General features: G+C 33.7%; 1 protein-coding gene across 1 annotated transcript in view; it reads right to left on the reverse strand.

The window, feature by feature from the left end:
* The window catches only part of PIGK (phosphatidylinositol glycan anchor biosynthesis class K), a 125694-nt gene that overhangs the window by 82095 nt on the left and 15986 nt on the right, over positions 1-27613 (reverse strand). The window contains exons 4-7 of the mRNA XM_079129160.1: positions 7509-7644; positions 4953-5064; positions 2070-2166; positions 107-224 (exon numbers count right to left, since the gene is read on the reverse strand). Coding sequence (XP_078985286.1) covers positions 107-224; positions 2070-2166; positions 4953-5064; positions 7509-7644 — 463 coding nt within the window. The remainder of the gene's footprint in view (positions 1-106; positions 225-2069; positions 2167-4952; positions 5065-7508; positions 7645-27613) is intronic.

Here is a 27613-nt window from a genome sequence, read left to right on the forward strand (position 1 = left end):
TAAGGATAAAAAATAATAGGTACATTCTAAAACTATACAAGTGATTTCAGAAATAGTTACACATTCCAAAAACACTACCAGTTACAAATTGGGAAAATGCACATACCGAGAGTGAATCTTCTCCCACCTGGCTACTAGCTAGAGCCATTATGTTAGGAGAATAAAATCGTTCATACATGGATGCTCCTTGACAAGTATCAATAATAAAGAGTAGCTCATTGTAGCTGAAAGAAAAGTGATAATATCTTTGATACAAATCACACTATTAATCAAACAATAATATTTTACAATAATCCTGTAATATAAGATGTTTATGTCTTAGCTATTTCATTATTTCATTAGCTAACAATGTAGTGTCTCTACTAGACATATAGCATTTGAGAAGTTAAAGGTATAATCCTATAAACAGGGAGTAGTAGTTGTGCCTCAATTTATATTCTTCTCTATTGTCTATGTCACCTGACTCAGAACCAAGTGAATATTCAACTCAAAAGCCACTTATTTGGCACCCACACTGTCCTAGAAACTGAGCTAGGTTCAGGAAAAAATGTGTGTCGGGAGGAGGGAGGTGACTTTGTCACCACAACCAAAGAGCTTAAAATGTAACTAAATTGAAATGAGGTAAGTGTGACAAATATATATTGAGTCTACAATGTCCCTGACACTATGCTGGGAATAAAAAATCCCAGACCTCAAACAGTTTACAGTCTAACAAAGCAAAGTGTTCTATGAGTGCTGAGAAAGGAATAGAGGGAACTAAAAAGAAAAGCAGGCCAGGGAAAGGTGATGCCTAGCATGGGCAATGAAGGGTAACCACTATTTTATCTAATAGGGAAAGAAGAGATTCCAACAGAAGAAAAGGCACCCAGGGTGAAAAAGTACAAGAGCTTAGAAAGAGTAAATTTGGGGTAATGCAGAGAATTACATTTTTAAAAAAGGTGAGGTAGGGTCAATTTGTAAAGATACCATATGAAGTCTAGATCTTATTCTGTACATATAAGGAAGTCACCAAAGAGGTGTTTTCTTTTGTTTTGTTGTTAAATGAAAAAATAACACAATCAAATCTCTATTTTACAAAAAGCTAGATAACTGGTGAAGGTGAAAGTAAGAAGTAGGTAGGCTTTGGGGGAGTTTTCCTCAGATGTTGGGTCTAAGTAAATAGCTAACAATGCTCCTAAGAAAGGACATATAGAATCTTGAGCCACAATGTCCAAAAGAATGACAGAAGGTACAATTAATATGACACATCTGTTCTGAGACAAAATCTGTGCAGGACATAAGGATCAGAGACCTCTGAAATTACAAAAGGCAGTATTAAAACAACTAAGAGTAAGCTCTGTGATCAGATCACTTGGGCATAAATCCTAGTTCTGGTACTACTAGCTGCATAAAGTTTAGCAAGTTACTTGACCTATCTATGCCTCAGCTTACTCATTTGTACAAACTGGAAAATAACTGTATTTATCTCACAGAGTTGCTACTGAAATTAAGTGAGATAATTCATGAAAAACACAGTGCCCAGCACCTAATATATGCATCCAATAAATTTAAGCACTAACTAAAACATAACCAGTACTCAATAAAAGTTTTCTCTTCAACATTTCCATACATTCTATTTCAGAAGTGATCATTTTTGTAGTATACTTATGCACACGATTCTCTCTTATGCTAGATTTTAAACACTCTGAGGGCTGAGTAAGCATCATATTCCCATGTGCCATGTGAAGAGAAGGTAAATGCAATAAAGCTAAAAGTAGTTCTATTGCTACTTTGAGTACATGTACGCTCATATATATGATAACTTTCAACTAAAATAATGTTTACAAAGGACTTTCCTCCAACAAGGATGCTAAATAACAAGAGATTTGATCTTCAAAGGTCAATTTTTTTCATAAGTAATAACCCTTGAGATTTTCCTTTAAAAAATGCATTTCAATGCACAACAAATATAAATTTTAAATGTGGAAGAAATGATCAAAGTAAGTTAAACTTTTATAAAGTAAGAACTATGAATCTATCACTAAAAATTTAGGTATTTATTTCATGAAAATAAGTCATTTTCTAATTACCGTCTTTTCTGCCACATTTGTTCAAAAGCATCAGCAAGTTCTATGTTGGTAATTTCTTCAGAATCTTGAAATTTCAAGAAACCATTTCCACCATGTCCTTGTAGGAAAAGTCAAAAAGTCAAATACATACATTTTTTATGCAAACCATACACAGCCAGACACATACACTTACTTCATTCATCACAAAATTTAATATCACTGGTTTTATGCTCTAAAATATGTACTATGAAAACAAATGATTTTTCTACCACATCAATTAAAAAGAGGATAATGATAGACTGTGTAAAAAATAGTAGATATACATTTTTATCATTCAATTCCAGAAACCCATATTTTTACCCTTTCACTGGCTCTTTTACTATATCCAAAATTTATTCCAGACATACAATTTTTTCGAATGCCACACAAACATTTTTAATGAGGAAAGAGTTCAAGACACTTGCTAGTCCCATATGATTATACTATTCACAGTGTATATACTCAGAATGCGATTAATACTAGGAAGTGCAGTTCTCACCTAAAAATCAACATTTTTTACTGTCACTGACAACAGTCCCACAAGAGTTAGCTAAAAGATTGTGACATTCAGTATGCATGAAAGAGCCACCTAGACTGAAATCTGGCTGTGCCATTTACAATGTTATTTTAGGCAAATAATTTAACCTATGCCTCAGTTTCCTCAGTCATAAAGTAAGAAACATATCAGCAAGATCACCCCTAGCTTGCTTTTATAGCTCCTCTTTGAAGATTCTTAGAAAGTGCCTTCCACTGAAAAACAAAGTAGAAGACACTGCCTATTTTAGTGTCTTCCTCTGGATATATGCATCCTCATGAGGTCATAAGTGGTCAGTGACTATGTCTATGTGGTATGGTGGGGGGAATATTCTTCCCTCCTATTAGATACAACTCTGCAGCATGGCATGCAGTTTAGTAAGTATAAACACACACTGAATTTCAGCTCCCACTTAATCCCAAGCCAGATGCTTATATATTTTATTTATATTTTTATATTTTTATTTCTATATGTAAATTTTATATATATAAAATTTAGGATATTACAGGATGTATAGTAAGCTTTAATAGCTATTAGTTATTATTTTTGTTATCATATTATAATTATTATGGGTAATATTCCATTGTATACATACCACAGTTTCCCTATGTCAATGTATGATTACACAAATGGTATGCCTTTACTCCAGGTACAGAGAAACAACATGTATCCCATTTGTTTAAAATAAAAATAAAATTAAAAAAAAAAAAAAAACTTTATTTCCAAAACAGACAGACAGTGTAGGGGTGATACTTTGTCAAACTGTATCTTAAACTATTGGAATTTCTTCTACACCTTGAGTTATTCTAAAAGAGGACCAACAGAATTAGAAAAAAAAAATGTGTAAATCTTTTAGCGCATCAACTAATGCTACAAAATTTTGGACTTTATTAACTGTTAATTTATAAAGTCCATAACTTGAGAGAATTTAAGAAGTGGTAAATAAATGCAACATGATAAAGAAAAGCCATTAAGCTAGGATCATTACCTATCCTGCTATGTGACATCTAAGAATCATTCTGCAGTTCTTTTATTATCAATTTAATGGAAAGTTCTCTGAAAACTTTACTGAACACCTTTTGATCAATACTCGGATTTACTGAATACTACTATAAGATAGGTAGTGATCATAAAAAGATGAAAAACATAATTGATGATTATATCTTAGAATTAAAAATCAATATTTACTTTGGGATAAAAGTTGTAAACTAGGACTATCTCGGGCAACTAGAAGCAAAAGTTACCTTAAACTTAGAAAGGAAATTCTTGATAAGAGGTAGTCATATAGGCAAAGTGGATTGAGAGGACATCGTAAGCAAAGGCAATAGTTTAAGTAAATATTTGGAGAACAGAATAGTCAAGAGCTTATACTTTTAAAAGTATAAGAATTAAGGCTGAAATTAAATAAGATAACTACATCATAACATAGTATTATATATAATATATAACTATATTTTGGAGAACTTTATGTTCAATATTCCTCAAAGTATAGTTAAAAGACTACTACATCTCACATCTCACAAGTATGTTCATAATGCAATTTCATGAACCCACACTCCAGAACAAAACTGATTAAGAATTTTAAGAGAAAGTCTAAGTATCTACATTTAGTTAATTCTTATACGTACTAAAACTTGAGAATCAATAGGAAATCATTTAAAATTTTAAGTAGAGGACAGAGAGACTTGCAACTTCTATTAAACATTTAGCAGGATGGCTAACAGGGTAACAAAATTAAAGGAGGGATGCTTTAGCAGTATGCAAAGCAAAAGGTAATAAACTTTACCAAGGCAAGAGTAAAAAGCATAGAGGAAGCAGCAATACCACAAAACACTATAAAGGCTGAGTAGTGCTTTTCCAAACTGCTTAGAACCAGAAATGTTTCAGATTTCATATTTTGAAATATTTGCTTCTACATAATGAGATATCCTCAGGATAAGATCCTTGTCTAAAATGAAATTAATTTCATGTTGTATGTGCACATATAGCCTGAAGGTAGTTCTAGGCATTATTTTTAGTGTGCCTGCTTTCTTACAACTACTTGTCATGTGAGGTCAGTGTGGAATTTCCCACTGGTAGCATCCACATTGATACTCAAAAAGTTTCAGATTTTGAAGCATTTCAGATCTGACCTTTTTTTATTAGGAATGCTCAACCTGCACCATTTTCAAATATCATTTCAAGTAGTTTTGTACCATGAGAAGACAGAACTATGTAACAAAAAACTATTTTAAACCCAAAATCTTTTAAGGTGTTTAATGCCCATGGAATTTCTTTTCAAAAAGAGTTTCAACATATTGTACTAAGAAATCTCTACATTCAAAAACTACCTGTCATATAAATAAGAATATTGCTTCTATCATCAGAAAGAAGACGTTTTGACCGCGGAGTACTAGATGGAATCCTCCCAGTTAACACCCGCAAAAAATTTTCCACAGTTACCTAAAATAGAAAAAACAGAGAGAGAGAGAAATGAGTTGAAATAGAACCTGGAAAAAAAAAAATCTTGGAGAAAAAAAATACGTTAAATCTAATTTTAAAACTGTAAATACTACACAAAGTATTGCCTTCAAAAATTACTCAAAAGCACCTAGTGTATCTATAAGCAATCAAGAAACATATGAAAAAGTGTTCACCATCTTTAGTAATAAGAGAAATGCAAATCAAAACTACACTAAGATTCCATCTCACCCCAATTAGAATGGCGATTATCAAGAATACAAGCAACAATAGGTATTGGAAAGGATGTGAGGAAAAAGGTACACTCATACATTGCTGGTGGGGCTGCAAATTAGTGCAGCCACTCTGGAAAGCAGTGTGGAGATTCCTTAGAAAACTTGGAATGGAACCACCATCTGAGCCAGCTATTCCACTCCTCAGCCTATACCCAAAGGACTTAAAATCAGCATACTACAGAGATACAGCCACATCAATGTTCATAGCTGCTCAATTCACAATAGCCAGACTGTGGAACCAACCTAGATATCCTTCAATTGATGAATGGATAAAGAAACTGTGGTATATATATACAATGGAATATTACTCAGCTATAAAGAATGATAAAATTATGGCATTTGCAGGCAAATGGATGAAATTGGAGAATATCATGCTAAGTAAGATAAGCCAATCTCAAAAAACCAAAGGACGAATGATCTCGTGGATAAGCAGATGATGATACATAATGGGGGGTGGGAGGGGGGCAAGAATGGAGGAAGGAGGGACTGTATTGAGGGAAAAGAGGGGTGGGGGGGAGGAAAAAATAACAGAATGAATCAAACCTCATTACCCTATGTGAATGTATAATTACGCAAACTGTATGCTGTTACTCCACGTACAAACAGAAACAACATGTATCCCATTTGTTTACAATAACAATAAATTTAAAAAAAAAAAGCACCTGGTGTAATGGCACAAGCCTATAATTCCAGCTACTCAGGAGGTTAGGCAGGAGGATCCTCCTCAGACATTATATTATTATGCCCTCAGACATAATATATAACCTAAGTCATATATATTATGCATATATAACTTTAAAGAGTGGAAAATCTATCCAGCTTTCTTGTGGGATTTTTCTCTAGAACATGGGTATATAAATGTGTATGAATATGCATGTATAAGATGTTTAATCTATATTTTGCCCAAAAGACAGCAAAGTCCCAATTGTTTTAATCAGGCTTCTTCCTAACAAATATTTTTTGTTTGTTTTAATTAGTTATACCAGACAGTAGAATGCACTTTGATACATCATATATAATGGAGTATAATTTCTCCTTCTTCTGGTTATACATGATATAGAATACTACCAGTCCTATAGTAATATATATACATGGGGTAATAATGTCTGATTCATTCTACTATCCTTCCTACCTCCATTCCCCCTCCCTTCCCTTCACTCCCCTCTACCTAAAGTACTATTCTTCACCCACCTCCCCATCGTGAATTAGCATCTGTATGTCAGAGAAAACATTCGGCTTTTGGTTTTTAGGGATTGGCTTATTTTGCTTAGCATGATATTCTCCAGCTCCATCCATTAACTGGCAAATGTCATAATTTTATTCTTCTTTAAGGCTGAATAATATTCTATCACACATCTATACCATATTTTTTTATTCATTCATTTGGTCAATATTTTAAAACATCTAAATAAATAAGTAAAAAGTCAAATATTCATACAGATTTAATTCACTGAAAAATAATTTTTAGTCTACAGAGGACCACCGAGGTACTTGCTAGGTACAAATTATGTAGATTTAGGTCATGTCCAGGAGGAGTTTACAGCTTAGGAGGAGATAGTTATGCTTTTAGAATTGCTTTCTTACTTTTGGTTAGCTGGTAAAAGGGGAAGGATTATCTAGAAGAACACTGTCACAATCTGTTAAGTTTTAAAATTTCAAAGGAAGAAAATATAGTTAAAATAGCATTTTACATCATTTTACTTTTATTTATATATGCATAAAAACACTGGAAGCATAATAAAAGTGGTTTAATCTCTAAGCAATAGACATATGGTGTTTTGTTAGTCATTATAATTTTTCCACAATTAATATATTTACTAAAAATACTGAACTTAAAATTGTAGAGCAAATGTGAAAAACAAGTAATAACATTCCCTGTAAAAGAGAAGTAACACATCAAGGGTCATTAAAATGCTCTCATATAAAAGCCAATATAAAATTTTCCTATCTTAGATACATACATGAAATGTTCAAACTTTAGTGATTTTATTCATATTATTTCTTTAATATGAACTGCAGAGACAAATACATCGAAGCTCAGCAAAAATTAGGTACTAATTTTAAAGAAAAAGAATAGGATAATTATATTCTACTGTCTTAAAACATAAAAGTAATGACAACAGTTCAAATATTTTGAATTAAACAATTTACCTCATAGCTTCTATAATCCACTTCCACATCATCTCCATACACATTCAGTTCCATATTCTTGTGACTGAACACTGTAGCTGGTTTGGGATTTCTAGGATTGCATGCCATATCATCAGCAAGCATCAGGACAATGTGACTAGGAAAATAAGTTCCAGTCAATATACTCTTTAAATAAAACCAAAATGTTAAACACCTACATTTTATTTATACCATGTAGCAATTATGCTCATTCTTTTCCTCATTAAAACTAAATTTTCAACTACATATTTAAAGAGGCCTTAGTTACTTTTTCCATATTCTTAAGTAATATAAATTTTATTTATTTTTTTAATGTGGTGCTGAGGATAGAACCCAGTGTCTTACATGCGCTGGGCAAGTGCTCTACCACTGAGTCACAACTCCAGTCCTGTAAATTTTAAAGTAGAGAAATAGAGCAATCTAGCATGAATTATGCATAGAACTTGAAGTTACTAACTTAATTTTTTACCAACAGAGTTTATGTCATACAGCAAAGGGAAAGCTAAAGAAGTTACTCTATCTTCCCCCATTTTTTTTAAATTTTAGTAACATTTGACATTCTCTAGACTTAAGTGTTCACATTAAACAATGATATTCCCAAGAATTTAACTTTTAGACTCCCAAAAGCATGCAGTCTATCAGCACGTGGGATCAATGTGGCACAGGAACACAGTTCCACTACTTCCTAATTCCAGCCACCATCATCTCTGCACTAGATGCTAGAATCTTACTGAAATAAGCCAAAACTTTTCCATTGAAAACCTTCCTAGCTTTCCCCATTATAAATAGAATAAAACTGAAACCACTTACATGGTTTCTGTCTTTAGCCCCTACCATTCTCCTTCTCTAGATTCTTTCCACAATTGGTCTTTCTATGCCAAGTCTTTCTCACTTTAAGGGTTACTGACCAAACATTTAAAACATCTTTCCAAACAGATACTCAAATCATTCCAATTTCAGCCAAAGGACTCATTTTCTTTGACTTTATATAGAACATCTACAAATCTGAAATCCCCATCATCTCCCACCACATTTCCATTAGAATATAAGTCTCAGAGGACAGTTCTCTCTATATCTGTTTACTACTGTCATTCAGATAGTAATAAAGTCTTGCATATAGTAGGAACTCAATAATTTTAAGTGACTAAAACATTTTCATTTTTGCATATCATTTGTTTAAGAGGAAATTCCGAAATATCTCTTACATACTTCTTTTCTTGAGTCTACCACTAAAACTAGTGAACATGAATCAGGAAATTTTTATTCCACCATAGACTTGGGCTCCCCAAACTTAAGGGAAAAATTAACGTGGCATACATAATTAGTTTGGCAAGAGATAGCAAGAAGAAAGTGTTCTGCTGCATATGTTCCAAATACATTAAAGTTCAAAACTGAAACATTGTGATTTTTCTTGAAAATTGGCTAGATTTCTACTTTGAAATCCTTCCAGTCCTGCCACATTCAAATATCAGATCTTCAGCTGTTACTGATTCATATTCCCAAAATGGTGAAAGTTATTCCTCTTAAAATGGAAAGAAAATATATTATCTTTTTTAATATCTTCAAGATCATTAATTTGCATTGTTATCAATCCTATAATTTTTAGTTAAGTAAGACTGAACTGAAATACAAATGTCAATATGTAAATGAGTATTCCTTTTCACCATGTCTTTTGTCTAGTGTTAATTTCACTCTCTAAAAACTAAATGACTATTTAATATCTATATGTAATATTAACCAGTAAATAATTTCAGCTTAAAATTATAAATTGGATCAACGTTTTTCCTGAAGATAATTTTAACCTCAGTATAAGTACTCTGTCCCTTGATCAAACAATATCATAAAAATCATCTTAATCTTTGTAATAATGTGGATAAATTCAAAAAAGTCAGAAAATACAATGGATCTCAAAGGTTTAGAAGCTCAACCACATATTCTAATTCATGTTTCTGAGAACAAAAAATGCACAGAACTTTTTTTCTGTAGAAAATAAAAATTTTCCTTGGTCTGTGCTAATTTTTTTGTTTAATGGTACTTAATAGATGCATGCAAGTAAATTACTTAGGTTCACTGTACTCCTTATAAAACTATAGAATCAAGATAAAATTATAAATTAAAATCTAACAAACCTACCAAACTAGAAATACTCTAAAAACATTAATCCTATTTGAAAGATGATATTATTTTGCTAAGACCAAATGACTACTGTTATGTTTAAAAGAAGAACTTCAGGTTTGGTCCTACATTTACTTTCATTCTACATTTTAGCATCAACATACAAATATAATTCAATAATACAGGAAATATCTGTTCACAAAAGTATGTTGTACAATACTCAATTCATAATTTCTAACTCCATCTTACCATTAAAGACAATCAGATCTTATATTTAAGTTTTTGCCAATAAACATTCCTTGAGTGCTAATTGTGAGATCTCACTTGCTGACTCCTTAAAATGTCTTTTTCACCTGACTACCAAGGTTAGCATCTCAGCAGTTATTTAAATCTGCACTTAATGGGTATCAAATCAATCGCTGCTAAAATTAAAACCAAAAATAATTTACCTTAAAGACATACTTATACATGCCTTCAAATAAATAACAAGAATTTGCTTTCTATTTTATTAAAATTAAAACAAAATCCCCAAAATACAACAAATCCATACAAGAATATGATATTCCTTGGCAAGCCATATGTGATGACTACCATATGTGATGACTCAACTCTCACACTTTATTCTTTTCAAGCCCCTGCAAAAACTTCTTCACACAACAAAGCATATGTAATATGGCCTTCACTCAATTCAAAAAAAAAAAAAAAAAAGTGAGCAACTGTATGGCAATTTAGTTAGTTATTTATATAAACAAATGGTTTCCACATTTTTTAACTGTGTACTCCCTATTGATTAAAAATTTGTGAGGACAAACTCAAATCTACAAATAAGGCATATGTATTTACTTCTTTAAATATATAAGACTCAAGAAGCAAAACTTCTTTCTTTTCTGATAAAAAACAATCAAAAATAAAGAAAACTACCAGTGTGTTTTTCCTTACCATTTTTCTGGTATCTGATATAAATTATATATTCTTATCATACTGAAACAGATTTTTTTTAAAGATCATGATCAATATGAAAATAAAATTCTAAAACTTCTCTTAAAATAAGTTTAAAAACCCAATATGAGAAATATATGTAGAGGGGGGTGATCTAAAATAAATGTTTTCCCATTATTATGTTTGCCACAAACTGAACAAACAGGTAAGTCCTGCACTGAAGCTGCAAGGCCATTCTTGACTTGCTTCCTTGAAACCTTCATTAATCCAATCAGGAACCCAGGGGTCAAATGGGATAAATATTTTAATAGATGATCTATCTTTCACAGTTCTTTATTATAAGAGTATGAAATTTCAAAAAAGCATAAATTTTCACTTAAAATAGAGGGGTTACTTTAATAAAAATTTTTCACTGAATGAAATTTAAATAAATCACTCTTTCAGTCAAAATGTTTCTAAATTCTTCCCTTAAAATTGACATTGTATAGGGATGCTGTTAATCAGATATTACTACCTAGAGCATCTTTAGCCACTATAGCTAGGATTACTGGGCTCACCTTCATCAATATCATCATTCCAAGCTATAATAAGAGCAGAAATTAAAGCAGCAGGAAATGTGTCTTTAAGGTCTCTGATACCCACTTAAATCTGGCCCTCTAGATTTCTGTCTCATAGATGTTGCTTTTTTCAATCTTGACACAAATTATTTAGGATACTCAGCTTCTGCAGCAATGTCATGACTACTGGAACAAAAAAATTCAGCAAATCAAGTTAATCTGTAGTTCAATGTCAAGGTAATTTACTTTTAGGTTTTCTTCATCCTCCTTTTCCATGTCCTGAAGAATCTTCAACTAATAACTCCTACCACCACTGCACTGTGAAACTAATCATAAGAAATCTGCTAGCCACCAATGCTAGACCATTTAAATTTTCTGAATTACTTTCAACTTGCCAAATATCAGTTAGCCTTCCCAGAGCATATGATGCCAGATATCTTATAATTTTATTAAAAATGAAAACTCAGTCAGGCATAATGGTTCATGCCTGTAATCCCAGCAACTCGGGAGGCTGAGGCAGGAGGATTTCAAGTTCAAGGGCAGCTTCAGCAACTCAGTGAGGTCCTAGGCAACTTAGTGAGACCCTGTCTCTAAACAAAAAATTAAAAGGGCTGGAGATATGGCTCAGTGTTAAAGCACCTCTGGGTTCAATCCCTAGTACCAATAAATAAAAAATAAAAACTCAACCACAATGCAGACATGTTATCTATCATAACAAATTATATGAGGCTCATATAATTAAATTCATACATGGTTTAGTATAATAATAGCATGTAAAACAATAGCTAACATCTATTAAGCACTTGGTTTATCTCAAGCTCTATACTAATAAGCACATTATATATATTATCTCATATATTATGCCTATGAGAAATATATGATCACTTCTGTTTTACAGGTTATCAAATTGGTTAAGTAACATGCCCCAAGTCACACAGTTTTCAAGTAATGGAGTCTGAATTCAATCCCAGATTTGTTTTACATGAACATTTCCTTTTAACAACTCTGAAGTACGCTGAAACTATATGAACTGGCATTAAAAAGATTTAATGTGTATTTTATCTTATACTGATAATTTAATTGACTCAGATGATTAAGTTAGATACATGAACTCATTATCACTGTTCAATATTTATGGCACATATCTAAAATAAAATAGGCCCTTGAAATTTTAAATGGAATTATCCAGAGACTAGCAAACTCTCAAATCAAAGAACAGTGGCACTAGAGCACATAACTTCTCCTATAAGTGTAGCAAGATACAATGAAAAATTTCAGTGCCTCCTTAAATGTGAAAATTAGAGTACAGAACTTCCAAGAGATGCAGAAGCTAATATTTTAGTCGGTCTCCAATCATTTCCCCAAGGTCACTCTTTTCTACAGAAAGGAATTAGGGATTCAGGTTGCTCCTGGCTCTTCTCTCATTAGATCTTTTTAGTCACCAAGCCTACCACTTGAGCTCACAACCATCTCCACCAGCAGCTTTCACCTTAAGTCTTCACTGCTTCATCTGTACCTCCAAATGCTCTTGCAATATTGACTACTCTTCCTTCAATGCAGGAAAGGGCAAGTAGCACAGACAACCTTCCCCTCTTCTCTTATGGTTTTAAAATCAGTATTAGGTACACAAATTATCATCTGTGTCCCCATTGTTTAACTCCCAACTAGTTTAATGACTTACTCAAACACACCAGCTTCAAGATTTGGAATTCAAACTTGTATGTTACATTCCCAAAATTACAAATTACCATATTTCTTGAACATTTTGGATGGTTCACAGAAATAGTCAAAATAAGTAATGCTGCTTTCATGAATACCATTGATCTAGCATAGCCTGTTTTGCCAAAATGTACAAAATGGAATTAAAAAAAAAAACTGACTAAAAAAATGTAACACTGCTTAAAGAATGAGCTATACTGATGTTTTAGTCAGGTTTTTTGCTGCTGACTTAAAGACCAACCAAAATAACTACAGAGAAGTAGAAGTTTATTTGGGCACTCATGGTTCCAGAGGTCTAAATCCATAGACAGCAGGCTCCATTCCTCAGGACTCAAGGTGAGGCTGAACATCACTGGGGGCTCAAGGAGAGGCAGAACATCACTGGCAGAAGAGTGTGACAGAAAGAAGCAGGTCACATGATGATCAGAAAGCAGACAGAGATCTCTCCACTTGCCAAATACAAATACATATCCGGAAGACATGCCCCCAATGCCCCACCTCCTCCAGCCACATCCCACCTGCCTTCAATTACCACTCAATTAATCCCATCAGATGATTAATTCACTGACTAGAATTTTAACTGGAATGTATTGAAGTAGATTTCAGTTTCTTTACATGATTTCTGTACTAGTTTTAAATTTCTTCATGCTGATAAATGCATTAAATATACTAAAGTAAGTGTTTAATGTAACCCAATCATTTATTCTCTAAACCTTCTTGCATTGTTTCACACACAAGCTTTTGGGGGACACCTCACATCCAAACCATAACAACTGATTTTTTTTTAATTTATTTATTTATTTCAGTACTTGGGATTGAATCCAGGGGTACTCTACCACTGAGTACCTAGCCCTTTTTATTCTTATTTTGGGACAAGGTCTCACTAAATTGTCTAGGCTGGCCTCAAATTTGTGATCTTCCTTCCTCAGCCTCCCAAGTAGCTGGAATTACAGGCATGCACCCCTGTAAGCAGCTCAATTCTTTTCCAAAACCCAATTATCAACCTATTGTGCCAACTACTGCCTCCATCCTGTAACTGACCATCATGGACCTCTGTCCTGTAGCTACAGTCACAGCCACCCCTACCAATGCCACCTTGGTATCACCTGTATTAATGTCACCTTTGTACTGAGGTAGGAATTTGGGAATACAGAAAAAGAAAGATATACTGAATCTCAGAAGTACCCTTAAAATATCAGAATGCAGGAAATGTCCACGAAAAACAAAACAAGCAGCTCCTGAGCAAACCAGTTCACTCCTTAGCCCACTTCCTTACCTGAAAAAAAGTAGCATGATGTGAGTGCAACACACAAGCAAAGAACATGGAAAACTGGTGTGAAACTGTGTGATTCTGCCCTGACTCCACTTCTAGTTCAGCCCCTAGCTACTATCCCTCTAACACCCTAGAACAAAGGGGTGTTGTTTCCCCTTTGGAGATGGTCTGTATTTTCTCTTGAATGTATATCTGATTTCCTAAATAAATCTGTGTCTCTGACTGGCAAGTGCTAAAATTCTTTTCCATCACCTACATCAAGGACCCCACTTGTCCTAAGTCAAGGTCCCTCTCTCTGGAACTCCTCTGGTTACAGTACCAGCTATATGGTGAGCCTACAATCTTCAATGAGTAAATAAATTTCTCTCTGTAATTACATATTATAGAGTTAGCAGCAGAGATTACTGTCAGGCACAGTAAGACCTCTATGAGGACGAATGAACTATAGAAATTCATTACTACACCTAGAAGCCCTCATAAGAGCAGTTAACCTGGACACAGAAGTGTTGAATTGAAGTTGGCCAGGCATTTTACAGTTCTGACCTAGATGAGGAAACTTCAGTATACTTCAGTATACTTCCTTTCTATTACCTCAGTATAACTGAAGTGAAAAAAATCTCCATGTTAGGAAGTCATTTCATATCCCATTACTCATACAGAACTTTATACTCAAAACATTGAGAATTTTAACTGGAATGTATTGAAGTAGATTTCAGTTTCTTTACATGATTTCTGTACTAGTTTTAAATTTCTTCATGCTGATAAATGCATTAAATATACTAAAGTAAGTGTTTAATGTACAATTTCACACACAATTAGTATGTAAACAATAAAACAAAAGTAAAAAAAATTATTTAATAATTGAGTATTTTTTTAAACCAAGTTAGCATGACTTGAATGAAGCACCCAGGTCCTATAGGAATCACATACAAGAATATATTTCTTATTAAAGACAATCCAACCAATCTTAAAAATTTTTGATAAAATTAGGTAAGGAGTACTAAAATAGTTGAGAACATGTGAAACAACTTATGATACTGCTCTTGTGGAGAAAAAAAGGCATACATGATTTTCACTGGCCTTGTGATGAAGGTGTAACACCATCCACCAGACTACTGATAACTAGTTAAGTCTTGTAATAATTAAGTTTCATGAAGAATCTGATTGTTGTACTGCTGTTGACTGTGTTGCAGGCCTTAGGAGAACTCTAGTGCTTATTGCTCTGGCATTATTATAAGGTAGAATAAAAATGTGAAGATATAGGATAGTTCAAAAGACAAAAGCAACATGGAAACTTTAACATCAAAGAACTTATGTATTTAAAGAACTATCACCCTAAAACATGTCAGTGTTACAGACACTTCAATGGTCATAGAAAGCTGCATTCAATAAAACAGAGTTGTTTGATCTATTATCTTAAAAGTAGAATTTTAAACAGGACCTAATCTGTCCTATGTATTAGCCAACAAGTATGCATGGTGAATAAGTCTGATGAAGTTTCCATAGGAATAACTGAGAAGCAGTTGTACTACGTCACAAACATGACAGAACCTCTATGTTTGGGTTATAATCAACCTCTGTGGACATTTAGAAAAAGATTCTTTTGTTCAGCATTTAAAATTTGCTTATCATTTGTACCAGTTGCTCTTTCCTGAAATCATGCCATATTGAATCATGTTTTCTTTAAATCTATTCCAATGCCAGAACCTCACCAATGCCTAAGAAATTTAGACAAATAGAGCACCAAATACCTAGCATAACACTTTCATGTTTTTAGTATACAAAACTAAAGTCTTAGGAACTATGAACATCCTAGATCTTATGTGGTTTATCCCTTAAGTAATTTCAAATATTGAAAGCAGAATCTACATGGTTATTTGCCTGTTCATTTCACATTTGTCTCTCACATTCATACCACTATATATATCAGGCTTACAACAACTCTGATTCTTGCTGGATATTTTACTAAGACTTACAATGATCATGTAATTGATGTCTTTCTATAAAGCTCCCTTTATGCTGCTACAGAAAACTTTCTTTTTGAAAAGCTACATTGTTACACACACAGGTCTTTTATATTTCCAGGTCTGCCACCATAAAAAACAAACAAACAAAAAAAAAACACCTTTACACTTAATGTATGGACTCCAAGGTGTAATTTAATAGAAAAAAAAAACAAAAAAAAAAAACCGGGCATTGTGCTTCTCATGTAGAATATCAGGAATATACTCTTTAGTTTAGTTAAAATGTTTTAAAAGTAGAGACACTTTGTTACCTTTACTACAATAACTCATAATCATAAAATTTTGGCAATTTTTAGTTTTTTCACGGTTTTATTTTTGTTTTTGCAGTACTAAGGATTGAACCCAGGAGTACTTTACAACTGAGCTACCTCCCTAGTTTCTTTTTTATTTTTTATTTTGAGATGGGGTCTCACTAAGCTGCTGAGGCTGGCCTCACACTTGTAATCCTCCTGTCTCCACCTCCTGAATAGCTGGCATTACAGGTGTGTGCCACTACACCCAGCTTTAGTTATGGAAATTACTTAGTAGTTATTATCTTTGTTTTTAGTATAATTTTCCTCTCATCTTAATCCCTTTCTGCAAAAAAAAAAAAAAAAAGTGGGATTCTGCTAGTGAATTAAGCAGATCCTATGCTTTACATGCCTTTCGAGCTGTGTAATTTAATATCTGGGGACTTGATAATTGTTTTATTATGTAATTGATAAATCATGATGTGTACTAATGTTAGTTAAACCATATATTTATACTGCCTGGTAATGTGTAGTTATAGTTCTGTGAAAGAAATAATTTGTCAGTGTTCACCAGCTTATAAAAACCTAATGTGAGAACTAAACATAAATATTGAAATTTTAAAAAGAATATCTAAACTATTTTCTTGAGTAAATACAACAGATCACATGTAAGTATTTATCAGTATAAAAAAGCTAACCTTTGAATATCTGTTTTTGTTAAGCATAATAATTAGAATTAGACAAAATACAGGAAATTAGGTTGGACTTTATTTTCCTGACAACAAACTCTAAAATATATTTGTAGAGACTGTTCCCTAAAAATATCTTATTTGATGGTTCTTTGCTTCTTTTCTTTAGAAGAACAGTATGGCTGAGCAAAACTGACAGTTCAGGTGAATTAAGTTCTGAATAATATAGATTTTACTTTCTAAAATAGCATGTCTACATTTTATGATTTGAAGCCTTAGAAATGGATACAATTTTTAAAGTAAGTTAATGGATGAGTGTAGTGCCTTTTAATGAATTGAGTGACTTCCCACTCATGCTCAGGCCACATTCTTAGAAACTATTAATGTAAAACTCTGTGAAATATCTTCTCTCCAAAGAAATCAAATTATATTCATAAATGTTAATTTCACTTATGCTTGCAATATTCTTAAAAGTGTCAGATACAATAATGAGAAAGAACATTCTATCAATTCTCCATTAAATGTCCTCAGAACTTACTTAAAAATATGTTATCATCACCATTTTCCATGGTAAAACATCAAATTTGGTCTGACTTATTCTAAAGTCACTCCCACTGCCACCACCTAAGCACTTAATTCCTTTCTTGGGGGCTATAGTTTACTCTCCTATCTCTTTTTCTATCTTGTAAGCCCACTACAGTTAAAATTACACACAGTAGCAAATGTGTTATAAACAGGAAAGGCTCTCAACATGGACAACTACCCAGAACTTACTTTCTCTTTCAGCTCAAAAGGTTGAAAGTGAAGCGCTCGTGCATTTGTGCATACATGCATGCATATGTATGCGTGTGTATGCACAAGAGTGTATATGTGGTAGACAGCAGGGTGGAGGGTAGACAGAGAGAGAGAGAGAGAGAGAGAGAGAAGAGAGAGAATCCTCCCAAGCTATTCAGTTCAGTTCTTCAGAAGACAAATGGAGGAATAAGACTTACATAGGCATATTATCCATTTCAGCTTAAAAGATTCATGCCCCACAATAGTTGATATCTTATATGGCAACTCCATACACAAAGTTTTCAGGGTTCCTAAAAGGAACAAGCCCAGTTACAAGAATCATCACATTTGGGGGGGGCCCAAAAATGTATTTCTCCTAAGATATTTTATCATTTATTTATCCCAGTTCAGTTATAGTCATCTAATTAACACAACTTTACCATAAACAAAATTTTCTGCCTTTATCAGGTTTCCAAAGGAACAAAGTCAGAAGTCAGAAGTAAACAAGCATCAAATCCTAATGCAGAGAGTACCCTCTTTACCATACTTTAATATGTATTCTAGTTAGACTCTTTTAATTGCAAGGAATTACTAAAACTAGTTCAAGTAAGAAGGATAACTATTAGCCAGGCACAGTGGCGCATGTATGTAATTCTAACTACTTGGGAGGCTGAGGCAAAAAGATCACAAATTCCAGGCCAGTCCTGCCATCTCAGCAAGACCCTATCTCAAAAATTTTTTTTTAAATAATTTGGGCTAGAGATGCAGCTCGGTCTATGGTAGAGCACACATCTGCGTTCAATCCCCATTACTACAATTAAAAAGTAGAATAGCTATTTAAAAGGTACACAATTTTCAGTTTTGTGGAAATTCAAGAATGAGGCTTGGGCTGAGATATAGCTCAGTGTAGAGTACTTGCCCAGTACCTGTGAGGTCCTAGGTTTAATCCTCAGCACTAGGGAAAGGTGGGGGGAGGGGAGAAGGCATCAAAAAACTCAAAAGTAGTATTATACATACACATTCCAGAGTCAATGAAACATTACAGACTTCAGGGTTTTTCCACTAATATGACTCAGTTACTGTTTCTCCATTCACTATTAATAGGCATATATTCCTGTTTCATCTGCACACAGATAACTTGTCAATGAAAATGGCTCAATTTACAAACCTCCACCTTTTTGTGATCTTTTTTATGATATTAAGATCCTTACAGTAATAAAACTAATATTTAGCATCACGAAATTAATGCCAAATCAGTTAATGCTAGGCCTGTGTAATCAAAGTAATTCGAATACATGACAGGCTGATTCAAGAAACTGTAATAAAGCAAGGGGAAAAGGAGCTGAGAATTACTGTTGGGTCAGCCAACCAACAATATTAACCCCATTTAGACATTTTTCCCCCAACTTACATGAGGAAACTAAGGTTGTGAGATTAATTTGTCCAAGATGAAAAAACTCATATTTATGACTATCTCAGGCCATTTGCAAATTCACTGACCAACTGGTGATGCAGTAAGAAGTAAAACATGTAAGTATGAACCTCAGGCACAGCAAAGCATTGCTTTATGTGACAGTCGGTAGAAGAGTGACAATAAAGCTCTTTCTCTATTGTCTGTTCTGGATTCATCCGACCTGTCTGACTTCTCACTCTCTACAGGCTGTACCAACTGCCACATTTTGAGATTGCCATAGTGATAGAGAAGTATCAAAAAGGAAACTGTAAGCTACTCACTAATGTCTTTATCTCATACATCCTTTGTGCTGTTTCTCTGTTAGTTTGATAACAACCTGAAGCAAAAGCAACTTAAGTCTCACTTTTGCCCATCTCTTTCTGGTTTGTCCTAACTCAATAACAGAACAATGATTTAAAGTCTCTGACACTAAAACCTATACTCTTAAACACTATGTTAACTGCCTCTTATCTAAGTTATGATATCCTTAAGTTTATATAATCCTTGGAAGCTCCTGAATTTTAAGCTTATTAAAAAATATTAAATAAAGCTATTAAATAAAACAAGGCTATTAAAAATACTCAGGAAACCAAGTTAATCCACGTTCTAACCTAAATACTGGATGTCAAATGCCAATAGGTTCACTTGCTCAGATATCCTCAAACTGAAATAAATGGGTAGCTCTACAGAAAGTTTATTGTAAGAGAAAGCTTTGAAGATAGGCTCTTGTAACTTCAGTAAAGCGATTATTTATAATAAAGTGTTATTTATAACAATAAATCAAGTATATATATATTATCATGTAAACATCAACTTCATAAGGCATATTAGCATTTGTTTTTATTTTTAATTAACTGCTTTCACTTACCCTTTGTATTTGTTATTTCATTTATGTGTATTCACGAATTGGGTAACACAGTATAACATAATTACTATACTAATTCTAGTATTAGATCTGCCACTATGCTATTTTTGACCTTAAACATTACTTTATTTCTCAAGAATAGATTTTTCTCATGCATAAAATAACGGATTTCTGAGCTATTAATTTTGAAGCTTTGGAGATGATTTTTATGCCAAATTTTCACATTTGACCTTTAAGTTTAAAAAAAAAATTTACAGGTACTAAGATGTGAAAGAAATAAAACTGTTTACAGATCCTAAAGCTATCAAAAATGAATTTATAGTCACGTTATGACAATTAATTAGGCTCAATAAGTTGCTAGAACAATGTTAACTCCATGCACAGCAACAAAAGTTAGAAAAATGTATGTGTGGGTATTTGGAGAAAACTATTATTTACAATATCAACAAAACAAAAAGATAACTAAAAAATTTCACCAACAAGTTTTATGGGAAACATTTTTTAAATTTCAAAACTTAATTGAATGCTCTAAAACACATAATTAAATGAAGATATATTTATTCATAAATGATAAGATTTAATAACCAAGGAATCCCTTTCTCTCTAAATTCATCTATAAATCCACTACAATACAAATCAAAATCCCAACAGTTTGTTTTCGTTTTTGTTTTTGTTTTTAAAGAACCTGACAAGCTGATCTTAAAATTAATGTGGAAGGGCTGGGGGTACAGCTTAGTGGTAGAATGTTTGCCTAAGAATTAGGAGGCCCTAGGTTCCACCTCCAGCACCTTCAAAAAATTAAAATTAAAATTAATTCAGATGAACAAGACCCAAGAAAAGCCCATTGGTAAGAACAAAGTCAAAGAAATCAGAATACCAGGTATGAGAATAGTGTAGCATCTCTCTCTATTCTTCAACCCAAGACCTTCCTATCTACAAATAAATAAAATTTATCCTATGCTTCATAAAACTCCTTCAAGTTTTTCTTAAGTCTTACAAATTATTCCTACTTACACACTAAACACAAGAGCTTAAAGGTAGTGGCCAAAATGTTCTTTTCTTTTGTCACTATTCTCCTTAAAGCACATTTCCATTTTCAAACCATACCAAATGTTTCCCTACCCAAGATATACACTTCTCCACCCAGAACATCATGGAGTGTCAGACAGATCATCTGCCAACATGAGACTAAAAGGACAGATTGTTCAGGATATATAAGAATCCATATTCAAGCACTATTATTTGTATTTTTAAGGAACATATAAGAAAAAACTGTTGGTAACAGGAGACAAGAGAAAGAACATTCAAAGATATGACTTAAAACTATCTTGACAATGTCAGTATGTTGCAAATTATTTTCAAAACACATTTAGACAGCTCCAGTCCTTTTGTTCATTATAAATGAGGTGAAATCATAAATATATGATTTTTAATATTTTAGAATATTACAAAAAATTACAGAATAAAATTTTGAGGCTATAAATTATTTAAAAATTTTATAGACTAATTGTAATGACTTAAAAAATTAATCAATTAAAAAATACTTTCTATACAAGTATTTTATGAAACAAAATTAAGATATACAGATAGGAAAGGAGCCCAGAGAAGACTGTAAGTGCCCTACATAGGAAAAATAGTCAAAAAAGAAATGTGAATGACCAAATATTACATGGTAAATGTCACAAAAGACGGTCAAAGTGAACATAGCGAGTTGGAATTAACAAAGCAATAACACTGGAGAGCTGGTTGGAAATTATGGATTTGTTATAAAGACAACAGAGATTCACTACAGGCTCTTGGTTGTGGGCGTAAAAGAATGAAAGTAGCATAAGAAAGATTCTAACAGCTGTGTGCAGGATAAATTGGAAGGGGAAGAGACTGGAGGCAGGAATAAACAGTTATAAGGCTATTGAAGTACAGAAGCATGTTCAAGTTGAATATCCCTATCTGAAATACTTGCGACCAGGGATATTCAACCTAGACTGATTGAATGTATATATAATGAGGTATCTTGCAGATGAGATCAAGTCAAAACCCCAAAATTATTTGTTTCCTATAACCTTACATACATCACCTGCATTTTGTGTCTGCATTTTGACTGCAACCTATCATAACATGAACTTAGGCTCTTCACTTTTGCCTACACATGTTCAATGGGTGGCTAAAAATAAGATTAAAGATTTGGCATCTCTGCCTCCTCTTTGTATCCTCCTTCTTTGGTCTGAATCACCTTGAATTCCAGGAATGAGGTTGATGAATAAACATATGTGAGGAGTCTAAGCTACTCCCCAGGCAACAGCAACTTTCTTATTGTGGATAAGTCGCCACCTGATCAATTCCAAGATAATGATGAATCCAACCACACCTGATCAAGATCACTAGCATTGGCACATGTGAAAAGCTGCCAGCTATGAAAAATCCCCAACCTTTGCCCTCATTCCCCTTTCCAAAAATCCTCAGTTATCACTGGCCACTGGAAGACAGAACTAAAGTCCCTTGTCTTCCCAGTGAAGCTACACTGATTTAAGTTCTTTTCATGCTTTTCACCACTAACTTCTCTGGTTTGTGGAGCTAGTGACAGGAGGGAAATTGTTAGATGCCCCCGGAGTTAGGCCTCTGACCTAAGACTCCAGTAACATTCACATGTGAAGTCAGGTGTGGAATTTTCCTCTTTGAGGAGTCCATCGATGCTCGAAAAATTTCAGAATTTTGAGTATTTCAGATTTTAAGATTAGGGATGTTCATCCTGTACTACAGTTACAAAGCACGCTGAAATACAGAAGCATGAAGTACATGAAGCATGAAATAATGAAGATTTAAACAATAGTTAAAAACTATGGGAAAATAAGAAAATTAGGGTTGGGGTTGTGGCTCAGTGGTAGAGCACTTGCCTAGCACGTGTGAGGCACTGGGTTCCATTCTCAGCACCACATAAATAAATACATTAAGGTATTGTGTCCATCTACAACTAAAAGTATTTTTTAAGAAAACAGAAAATTAGAGAGGAATTCCTCATATTTACTTAATTAATATTAACTATTTTCAGAACCCCCCCCATTACTACATCCAACATGTAGATATACCTTTTAAACTTTAGGTATTTTTTAAATTTGTTCTTATTAGTTATTCATAACAGTAGAACATATTTTATATTATACATATATGGGGTATAACTTTCCATTCTTCTGGTTGTACATGATGTGGAAATTACACTGATCATGGATTCATATATGCATATAGGAAATTAAAGTTCAATTTATTCTACTATCTTTCCTATTTCCATTCCCTCTCCCTTCCCTTCATTCTCCTTTCTTTAATCCAACTTTGGATAAGGTATTTAAATCCTGAATATGCTTAATTAGATCAATATCTATAGATTATCATAAGAGTAAAACGAAATAATGTATATTAAAAGAATTCTCTAATTGTGAATGTTATATAAACATTAATTACTATAATTTTTTAAGGAAGAGATATGTGATATAATAGAAATGTTTTATCTGTAAAGTCAAGACCTGAATATAAATTTTCACTCTAGTTTTTTCTCAATGGTATTGATGGATAACATACAGACATGAGTGATGTGAACAAGAGATTAAGGGAATAATTCTATCAACTGGGCCCACTGTGCTGACCCTACATACTCTTTTAAAAAGCAATATACCTGCAGCCCTGCCTGGCTTAAGTCAATAGGATATATTACATTCCTCAGCAAATAACCTGTTATCTGCAGGAGAAATGCAGGCCTGAAAGCCTCCTCCCTACCATTAAGGAGAACACAAATTACCTGTCCATCCCCTACCTCCCCAACCCCCAGCTGTGACCTTTACACAGACCAGATTCCAAAAATCCAAAAAGATCTGATCATTAGAAGCAAAGTCCCTTACTCATAAAATTGGTAAGAAAAAGTTCCAATTAGAATCAGACACAGTGGGCTAGTGACCCAGAATTGCCTTGGATCTTTAGCATACACAGTGAAGACCTGAAAGTCTGACACAATCCTGCTATCAGTCAAAAGTCAAGAGGTGGACCTGGGCAGGATTCTTTGGAAACTTCCCAGGGACCCCCAATAAAACTAGTAGGCAAGAGGGACATGCCATCCTTCTCTCTGAGGACCCGCTCTCTCCCCTGAAATTGTCCCCTTTTTTTCCTTTTATTATTCCTTAAAATAAATTCATGCTCGCTACTCTGGGCAACATGTCTTAAATCTTCTTGGCATGATTGCAAAGACCAACACAGCTGCCTCAGCTCTGCAGCAGGCCCTTGCTCTATAAGATATATTTAAGCAAGTCATTTAATCATCCTAAGCCACCAATTTTTAATATCTACATTAGGAAAAAGCTATTATAAAGGTTTCAAAGAACAAATTCAAAAATTCATTATAAAATCTCTGATATGGTCTCTGAATTATGGTGGGTACTAAATGTCTATTTCAGAAAATGGGAAGGAGACCAGAAATAGGGGTCCATTTTGGCTGTTCTTAGTAGACAGAAAGCCACAGCATTTACAAACATCCATAATAGCAATGCCCTTCTCCATGTTATTTTAGTAAGAAATTACATGCTGGGCTCAGTAGCACATACTTGTAATCTCAGTGACTCAGGAGGCTGAGGCAGGAGGATGGCAAGTTCAAAGCCAACCTCAGCAACTTAGCAAGGCCCTGAGCAACTTAGCAAGCCCTGTCTCAAAAATAAAAAATAAAAAGGGCTGAGGATGTGGCTCAGTGATTAAATACCCCCTGGTTCAATTCCTGGTACCAGAAAAAGAAAAAAAAGAGGGGGCGGGGGAGAGAGAGAGAAATAAATCATACTATAAGAGAGCTAAAATATCTTATTAATGCTGTACCTTGTAAAAAGCCAAATCCACAGTAGCATAAAGAACGAGAGTCATATTGCCAATATGATTTAAAAATCAGCAATAATAAGAGGCAAACTGATTTTTTTTTTCTTTTTCAATTTACAGAAACATTACTAGAAATCATGAGAATGTCTACATAGCTCCTACTCTTATGAAAAAAGTTAAAAGGGACAAAGGATGAAAAGGAAAAAGTGCATCCAGTGGAAACTTAGGTGGCAGCAAGGTAGGGAATAAATAAGGTTGACATTAACTTGCTCAAGCCAGACTCTCATAAACTTCTATCTGGTAAAAAGAAATCAGTTTGAAATGCCCTAGTGAAACTGTTCTAACCATGGATGCCTAAAATAGGAGTTATAGGATAGTTTATGAAATAGACTACAGAGCACTTTTAGCTCTGATGGGTTTGAGAAACATTAATGAGAGAGAACATAAACAAACAGTATTCATAAATGTTTCCTTTCCAGTCTAGACTAATGAGGTTCCAATTAGCTAGAGGTCTCTAGCACACTATTTGTTCATTCACTAAATTCTGCACAATATGCCAAAGAATGCACTCTAAGGAATGTAAACATTGTATTACATCCTGTCTTGAAGAAAAGAGATCAACACATGTAACAAAGTGCCATAAGAGATATATAAACAAAATATTACTTATCCAAGAAGGATCAAGAAAGTTTTAGGATATGTACGGATTGAATACAGACATCAGAACACCAGGAAGTTTTCCGAGGAATCTCCATACTGCTTTCCAGAGTGGCTGTACCAATTTGCAACTCCAACAGCAACATATGAGTGTGCCTTTTCCCCACATCCACGCCAACACTTATTATTACTCATGTTCTTGATAATAGCCATTCTAATTGGAGTTAGATGAAATCTTAGGGTGGTTTTAATTTGCATTTCTCTAATTACTAGAGATGATGAGCACTTTTTCATATATTGTTGATAACCTGTATATCTTCTTCTGTGAAGTATCTGCCCATTTCCTTAGTCCATTTATTGATTGGGTTCTTCGTATTTTGGGTGTAAAGTTTTTTGAGTTCTTTATAAACTTTGGAGATGAGTGCTCTGACTGAAGTGTGCGTAAAGATTTTCTTGCTTTTATTTCTTGCACTATGGGGGTCTTGCTAAGGAAGTCTGATCCTAAGACAACATGATGGAGATTCAGGCCTACTTTTTCTCCTATTTAGTGAAGGTCCTCAGGTCTAATGCCCATGACCCAGATATCCCACTCCTCAGTTTATACCCAATGGACTTAAAATCAGCATACTACAGTGATACAGCCACATCAATGTTCACAGTAGCTCAATTCACAATAGCTAGATTGTGGAACCAACCTAGATGCCCTTCAATTGATGAATGTATAAAGAAACTGTGGTATATATACACAATGGAATATTGCTCAGCCATAAAGAAGAATCAAATTATGGCATTTGCTGGTAAATGGATGAAGTTGGAAAATATGCTACATGAAATAGGGCAAGCCCAAAAAACCAAAGGCCAAATGTTTTCTCTGATAAGTGCATGACAATATATAACGATGGGGGGGGTGGGGGGAAGAGAAGAATGAAGGAACTTTAGTGTAGAGGAAAATAGGGTGGGAAAGGGTGGGGGACAGAAAGATAGTAGAATGAAACAGACAGTATTACCCTATGTATATGTATGATTACATGAATGGTGTGAATCTATAATGTGTACAACCATAGAAATGAAAAGTTGTACCCCATTTGTGTACATTGAATCAAAATGCAGTCTGTAAAAACAAAAAAGATTTTAATAAAAAAAAAATAAGTTTCAGTGACAAAGCAGTAAGGGCTATATTCAAAGCATAAAGTGGACCACTGTTACAGTTGTACTAAGTTACAATGCCACCAACAGTGTAAAAGTGTTCCTTTTTCTTCATATCTCCAGCAATTAACTTCCTTGGGGTTTTTGTTGTTGTTGTTGTTGTCTTGTTCTTTGGGGTTTTCTTTAGTACTGGGGACTGAACTCAGGGGCACTTAACCACTGACCCACATCCTCAGTCGTTTTTATTTTTTATGTTGAGACAGGACTGCTTAGAGCCTAAGTTGCTAAGGCTGTCCCAGAACTTGTAATCCTCTTGCCTCAGTCTCCCCCCGACAAAAAAAAGAACACCAGGAAGGAGGGAAGAAGAACTATAGGTGAAAGACCAGTTAAGGCAATTAAACAGAAGCTAATATGGGCACTGACAAGAAGGAATTGGCTGAAGGCTAAGCAAATGAAATGATCTGAATGTCACATTTGGAATGAGATTGTAAAAATATTCTTCGGTAGCAGGAAAAGAAATTTAAACCTTATCTGCAAAGACTAAAAGTTTCTGAATAAAGGAAAATGAAGAACTAAAGGTTTAAATTAGGAAAATTAGTCTCATATAATGATTGAAGTATGAAATATGGAAAAAACAGTGTTAGGCAGATCAAAAGAAAAACTATTAGATTTAATGATAGACAAGTCATCAAACTGTAATAATTACATAAACTCAGATCCACCCAACTTGTAGTAGAGCTAAATCATGTTTTAAGAAAAATTACCTACACATTTTACTCCACGAACTTAAATCTCATTCCCTAA

This window comes from Sciurus vulgaris (genome assembly GCF_902686455.1).
Source record: "Sciurus vulgaris genome assembly, chromosome: 1".
Lineage (NCBI taxonomy): Eukaryota > Metazoa > Chordata > Mammalia > Rodentia > Sciuridae > Sciurus > Sciurus vulgaris.